Here is a 7,585-nt window from a genome sequence, read left to right on the forward strand (position 1 = left end):
ATGCAGAAATGTTCGCGGTAGATTAATGTTCGCGGTTTTTGCGCTGACCACTTTACCGTGAACTTAAAACCACCGCGAACATTTTTCTATTATCATGGTATTAGACTGCAGTCTATGGTGTTACCGCGAACTTAAATCCACCGCGAAAAGTCCCTTTTCCCGCTACCGCGAAATTAAATCCCCGCGAACTTAAATACATTTACAGTAAGTTGATCATCTTCTCCACTTGCATAACACACGTAACAGTCAGTGGGTTAAAGTGCCACCAACTGACCAACGGGTCCGTACCTTTTAGCCTAGCGGTTAGCTAGTGCGTTGCGTTGCGTTCGTGAGCCGGCGGGTTCCAATCCCAGGAGCCAGGAGACTGTACTACTCGCCTCTTGTGCTTCAGTGGTACACAGGTTATTCCACGTTTACAATGTTTTATATAATAAAATAATCCTATTACCGCATTTTCCCTCTATCTACTTATTTATTTCATTTCTGTATTCTTTTACCAGGGTACGCTCCCATCAGTGACTAGCACTGCTTGTCAGGAAGGCACAGGTACACATACGAATAACACATACATACAACACAATACAATATTTACAGAGTACAACATATCGTCAAGCACAAAAATGTACTACGTAAATGAAGCCCTGCTTCGCATTACCCCATTTGCCGTGTACACCTCCTCATGTGCGGTGCATTAGGATTGCGTATGTGATCTAATCCTGAGAAAATAGTGCTGAAATGTCCCACGGTGAAGTAGATTAATCTCCAAGCAGATTCTATGGTAGCCTAAGATAGTACATGTATCAAAAGCTGGCAGAGGAGTGAAGCCGACTTAGTAGTGTGTATGTAGCTTTCCTGTTTTACGTTATATTTTTGTATGGTGGGACGTGTGTTTCGCATCACGTGATTGGCAGTGTGTTCCTTAACGTGTACTACACACAACTGCGCACCATGGACAGGGTCTACAACATTATAATGGACAGGATGAATGGTTCGGAATCTATAGTCGCCTACACCGCCGTGTCAGCCGGCGTCCTGAGCTGTTATGTCGGTCTCAAAGTCTACCGCAGACAACAGGTAAAGAAGAAAGCCTTAAAGAAGAGAGAAGAAAGCCGGAAAGCCATGCAAGACCTTCAGAGATCTGTACTGGCGGTTGACAATGGGGTGAGGTCGCACTCTGTGCTTCATAATACGTAATGTTTAGTTAATCATTTACCACCGAGGATCGGTCTGCTTGAATCGTCCTCATGTATAGTTGCAACGGGATGTCCCTGTAGCACAATTGGTAGCAGCATCTTAGTTGAACTCCAGGTTCTAGTTACTTGGTACCTGGCAGGTCACGGCTCAATCCTAGGAAGGGCATCATGGCCGAAGTTGCACTCGTTGTTTGGGAGAACCATAGAATGAGAGTCCCGTAAAATGTGGGCCCCGCGGTTCAAACATGTACAGGTGCCTCAAGCACGTAAAGGTGGGGTCACACCTGCGTATGAGGCGCGCATGGGGCGCACATGGGAGTATTTGTCTCCACCAGGCTCCACAGGTCGTTGTAAAAATAATAGAAATTGGACAAACGTAAACAGGTAACATGTCGGACGAGTTAGCTGGGTCGCTAACCATACTTCTCGGTCAGCTAACTCATCTGGCATGTTATGTATCTATATTTGTCCAATTTGTAATATTTTTCCCGCGACCTGTGGAGCCTAGTAGAGACTAAGAGCTTCATGCGCACCTCAAACGGACTTGAATATATACGCATGTGTGACCCCACCTTAAAGGGGAAGGGCTAACAACCCCTCCTTGTAATAATATAACGTTAGTGCTCTATATGCCACTAGGCACGACAAGTGTCTGAACGAACGTACGAACATGCACCATGCACCACTGATGTTTATACTGCACTGATTTGAACTGATTAGAAACGTGGGTTTATCGTCAACACTGTTAATGAATGAAGGCAAACATACAACAGCAAAATCAGACTACACGTACATACTGTGGGTGGAACGTACGCAACCGGTACAAGATGAATTACACATTTAAAAATAAAAACACAAACTTGTTTTCAAAGTTACCGAACTTGATTCAGTCAACCATACAAATGTCTCCGTTGTTACCTGACTATATATCATATATATTGTCCTACAAAATATAGCACCACATTTGCTGCATATTTATTCTGGTCGCCTATTCGCCCGGATGTTAGACACGTGATCCATCCATTGTATAAATATGCAGATTAGGGGCATCTCGTCACTCGTTAGGCCGCCTCCAACAACGGCTGGAGCTGAAGCGACGGCTCCTCCGCAAGCAGACAAAACTTCCCGCGGCGGCAAGAGTACGTCTGGACGCCGCAGGGTGACACGAGGCAATCCGAGGACTCATGCGGCCACGGCGTGGTTACCATCAGGTCGACGTTTGTTTTTTCCACGGAAGGTTTGGTGTCGGTTTCCAGTGGTCGGTCGGTACATTTTCTGCGCTTCTCCCGTATTTTAAAATCTTCTTTTTCGTGTAATGATGCGTCTTGATATTTCTTTCGCCGGTCGTGATTTTCTTCTAGCACGCTTGGAATTCTGAGCCGGCTGTATCGTTCTAATCTGCATTCCTGTCGCTTATTCGTATGTATGAGCTTCAGAGCGGCGGGGGAGGAAAGACCCTAGTGCAGAGGATGGCTGCCTTACACTTTTTGCTCGTTTTACAGTTTCTTCCCTTTTATCCTAGGCCGGGTCGAGTTTAGGACGTTTTTTAGTTCACGTTGGCGTTTTGCTCCGCTTGGAGCTGAGTGATTTTTGTGCGATTTCCTGATTTTGTGTACGTTTTTTAGCAGGATCCGACAGCTACTCCAAGCAGATAGTTGGTGCCCACATGGCAGATGGTGGTTCTCCGGAATTCCTTTGTCTTCGCCATGTTCTTGTATCCTTTCTATCCTCTGCGAAGGAAAGCTGTGGGTGTTGGCTTTCATTGCTAAGGCGTGGAGCAGAACGAGAGTTTCCAGATTTTTATGTCATTCTTTGATTTTCGTGAATATTTCAGGCAGGGACAGAGGACGACGATGGCATGATCCATGAGGCAAGATGGCGACCCCCCTTGGTTTCTTTGTTTTCAGGATTACGGGTCATCCCTCTGGGAGAGCCTGGCGTAGCGTTCAGCCAACCCACCTGAGCTTGGAAGGCTGCAGCTGGTTCGATTTGGGAGTCTTTTTTCCGTTTTTTCGGCCAGGTAGAATTTTTCTTTTGCTTCCTAGATTGAACGTCGAGGCTGTGTATGGGGTTTTCTGCTACCATTTGTTTTAGTTTACTTGTGTATGAGTTCGTACCTGTAAGGCGCATGGATGTGTGAATGCGCGTGGCCCAGCCTTACGCCACGTAACGCGGCTCGCTCGCATGTGGGGGGGCTGGGCGGTGTGGAAGATGCGTATGTTTTAGACTTGTCTGTCTGGGACCGGACCTGTTGCCGGGCGCCCGTCCCTTCCCACTGTCTCATGTTTCACATTTTGTTTATACAGGTCCGACGCTCTCCCCCTCCAACAACAGGGATGCGCGGGACACACCACCACCCAGAGCCGGCATAAGCCACCCTCAACCTCGCCAGATGTGCGGCCTGATAGGACCCGTTGGCGGCCTGCACAAGCCTTAGCAGCAGAGAGGGCTCAAGACGCGCCGGGAACCTGTTAGCCGAGCAGTTAGGCTGTGATGTTTTATGTGGTGAACCATGTTCTTTGTGCCGAACTTAGTGCTACAAGGGACAGCGGTCAGAGGATCAGGGTCGACTGGCGCTCCAGTCCCCGACACCGCCCAGCCCCTGCCGGTCAGTTCAGCTAACCCCGCCGACAACTCAAGGAACTGTAAGTCATTTTCCCCCTATTTTTCGTGAATAGATTTTAACATGTCGTTCTCCAGTGCGATGGGGTGCCGCGGGATGCTGGAGGGTTAGGAACTAATCGAGCAACCCTGTTTTGAGATTGGTCTGACCAAGAACGTCTTTGGTCTGACGCCTTTTTTAGCACGGCAAGATATCATTCAGTGCGATGGGGTTCCGCGGTAAGCTGAATGACCCAAAAAGTGTGCAGTCTTTCTTCAGCTTGGTGTGACGTTATCCAGTGCGAAGGGTTTCCGCGGAAGGCTGGACGATCCGAGAAATTGTGTTCTTTTAATCCTTTTTCGTGATTTGTTGTGATATCATCCAGTGCGAAGGGGTTCCGCGGAAAGCTGGATTTTTGGAAAACCCTAAAGTTGTGTACGCTCTTATTTGACATTTGGCGATTTTATCCAGCGCAACGGGGTTCCGCGGAAGGCTGGATAACATGCTATGCGGGAGTGTGTAAGGATTTGGTCCGGACTGAGGCTCGGTTATAGTGTATGTGGGACACGGGCATAAGGAATGGAGTGAGCAATATGTTTTGGCGTTTTTGAAATCGTGCGCATAGGATTTTGTTGTCTCTCGGAACATTGCGGATTTTGCCAGATGCACTAGAGAGCTCCCTTTATGGGACATCAGAAGGGCGTGGTTCCCAAAGTCGCCGAGAAGATAGGATAGCATTCGAAGAATTTTCTTTCCTTCCTGTTTTCGCTCAACTTATGTACGTGGAGAAATTTAGATCGGTATTCTCGGCGTTGATTTTCTCTCAGTTTTCGAAGCGCGCGCTGCGGTCGATTAGAGTGGGTAAACGTTGTTTTGACGAAGTTCAGAGAAGAATATGATGAAGTGTGGGGGACAAGTCGAGAGAAATAAGAAAGGGATTAGATGGGTAAGGGGAGAAGAAAGGTGAAAGAGCGAAGATAAGGATGGGAAGTAGAGAGAGGGACAAGATGATTTGAAAGAGTGAACAGGAAAAGGAGTGAGAAGATATCTTAGGAGAGTGTCTTCGAAGGAGGATATTAGGTGACAGGAAGGGAAAGGCTCTGAAGCCAGAGAGGGCAAAGGCGGAAGACGACGATTCCCCATCACTTTATAACGGAGGGCGGATAGATGGCCAGGACAAATAGGATACTATTTATTCTGGTCGCCTATTCGCCCGGATGTTAGACACGTGATCCATCCATTGTATAAATATGCAGATTAGGGGCATCTCGTCACTCGTTAGGCCGCCCTCCGACCACGTCTGGAGCCTGAAGCGACCCACCCGCCCAGCCCTCGGAAGTTTTTCTGCTTTGCGCGGAATTAGACGCCCGCTTGTAGGCGGTCGTCTCAGGATTCTCTCAGCGCATAGGTGACTTTAGGCTCCAGACGACGATTCCCCATCACTTTATAACGGAGGGCGGATAGATGGCCAGGACAAATAGGATACTATAGTGATCGTAACGGGAGGTGCCCCAACACGGTACGCTTTTTCTTGCGCTCAAGCTCATGGCGCTCCATCGCTAGTTGCCTGAGAGTGGTCAAATTTTGATGACTGAATTTTTTACACATAGATTTGAACAACATACTTGAATAAGAAATGCATTCATGTGGTTCATGAACCTTTCGCGCTGCGTGTTACAAGCGGCAAACACTGTGAGACAATTTCGTGTATGTAACCTTCCAATTTTGTGCTACGCTGGACAGTGTGCCTAACTCGGTACGCTTTTTTACATTTTGCTCTCTTCATAAGTAAGTGGTAAATTTACGTACACAGAAAAAAGATTGATAGTATGATATTTTAGCTTTCTTTTGACAGTAAAATCGTGACTGTATGTACTTCTTGTCTCACATGAGGAAGACTGTACCTAGAACAATCCAGCTGATGTTTTTACGGGCAATGGGCTAAATGCACTGATTGTGAATGCCCGACTAAAAAAACCATTACGAAAAAACCACACCGTCAACATCAACAAAACTCTGTCTGATTATATGAAAATATCATCTACATCTCTCTATCAAGTCTTATTTTCATAGACAGCACGAATCATTTGTTACAGTCAAATAAATCTTTGGAGCGTTCTCTAGTCTGCCACCTTCACGGCCACACTCCCTTGGGAGTACAATGGTGGCAATGTTTATGTCGCTTCCTTTTGGTTGCTTTTCTACTCAACAAACATTTGAAGACCCATGTTCATAGTGTTTTATGGAGCTTTATTTATGTGTATCATGGCAGTTGTGTGACTGCTTGGAAGAGTTCGTATAGTTAGCGACACGAGCCGCCAATACGCAGAGGCCGGTGACCGCAGTGATTCAGCACTGTCAACATTACTGTTAGAATTCTGTTTTTTTTTAAACATGAAGTAAATATGTTAAAGTATACTTGGAATGCAAATTAAAGCTGTGTGCATGGACTTGGTTTATTTACCTTTGTAATCAGCATAGTCAGTGGCAACAAACACGGTGTACTTATGGATCATAAGATCAGCAAAAAATCCGTACCGTCTTAGGACGGGAACCGTCTTAGGGCGGCCCCCGTTACATTCATGAATCGTTCAACATAACAGTGCTGCAATGTGAGCTAGTCATGAGAAAGGAGTGCCGAAATTTCCCACCATCATATGTCATCGGTATCTTTACGTGCGTTGTTTTTGTTTCATATCATTTTGTTTCGTATCATTTTGTTTCACGTCGTTTTGTTTCATATCGTTGGAAAACTGGTTGATTGTCATTTGAAATGATACTACATTTGTAAGGATTAGGCGTTTGCTTATACTATACTTTTCGTTCCCACATACTGCCCGGCTGGGCCCCGGTTTGAAAATATGACCTAAGAATAAACTTGGATGTGCCCCCCTGAGATATGGATCTTACATCACTACGTGTCTTGAGACGTTCTATTACATCAACCATTCTCCTTTTAACGTCGCAAAACCCACACATTACAGAAAAAGAAGTCAATCGCAATAAGTTGCATCTTTAAGTTAGACTAGAGTAGTTGCTTATTATACTGTTTACCATTATTTGTCTGTCATCTTTAGTCACTTAGCCCTCGGGCAAGAATTTGCAATAAACCTATTATTATTATAATTATATCAACACAGCCAACAGCAGCCAGAAGGAAAGAGATCCTGTCCCTGACCTTGACCCAGCTGACCCAGCAGCTGAGAGACGGACAGCTGTCAGCTGTACAGGTGCTGCAGGCGTTTCAGGAGAAGGTGAGTAAAAGATTATGAAATTCAGAAAACTCATCAGAAAGATGTAGTGTTGTGTGTGGAAATGAATCTCCAACTGCGTTACAGGGGGTCTCAAACCATTGGCAACACTGGATGTTTGTAAAAAAATCTTTAGGACTTTGAGTCTCGAATTCTTTTTCTCCGGAGCTTAAGTTAAAGACTAATTAGAATACACATGTTGTTCTAAACAAAATTTTGTTGTTTCCCACCTCAGGCGACTGCAGTGAATGAAGAGCTGAACTGTCTGACAGAGCCCATTCCAGATGCTTTGGTTTGAGAATATAATTATTTTGTAACCATGGTTACAATTAGGTTGCATGTGTGAATTGTTTGATTCATAGCCCTGCTTCTTTCTTCTATTTAAGCTGAACTAAAATGATATTTTATAAGGGGTGATGCCAAAAGATTTTCTTAGTATCCAATTAATAAAGAGAATATAGGTGCAACATGCACAAAGTTAAGCAGGTTCATTATGATTTGTATTCACTAGGTGAGAGCTTTGGATATACACCGCCCCG

The 7,585-nt window shown here is 45.4% G+C and overlaps 1 protein-coding gene across 1 annotated transcript; it reads left to right on the forward strand.

Annotated features, from left to right (window-relative positions):
• The first annotated feature begins 211 nt into the window (after positions 1-211).
• Positions 212-7,509, forward strand: LOC118423982 (vitamin D3 hydroxylase-associated protein-like). The gene is made up of 3 exons (XM_035832350.1): positions 212-1,161; positions 6,936-7,049; positions 7,282-7,509. The coding sequence occupies exons 1-3, from the start codon at positions 949-951 to the stop codon at positions 7,342-7,344; spliced, it is 390 nt and encodes a 129-aa protein (XP_035688243.1). The 5' UTR covers positions 212-948; the 3' UTR covers positions 7,345-7,509.
• Positions 7,510-7,585: the final 76 nt, after the last annotated feature.

The sequence above is a fragment of the Branchiostoma floridae genome, chromosome 10 (assembly GCF_000003815.2).
Source record: "Branchiostoma floridae strain S238N-H82 chromosome 10, Bfl_VNyyK, whole genome shotgun sequence".
Lineage (NCBI taxonomy): Eukaryota > Metazoa > Chordata > Leptocardii > Amphioxiformes > Branchiostomatidae > Branchiostoma > Branchiostoma floridae.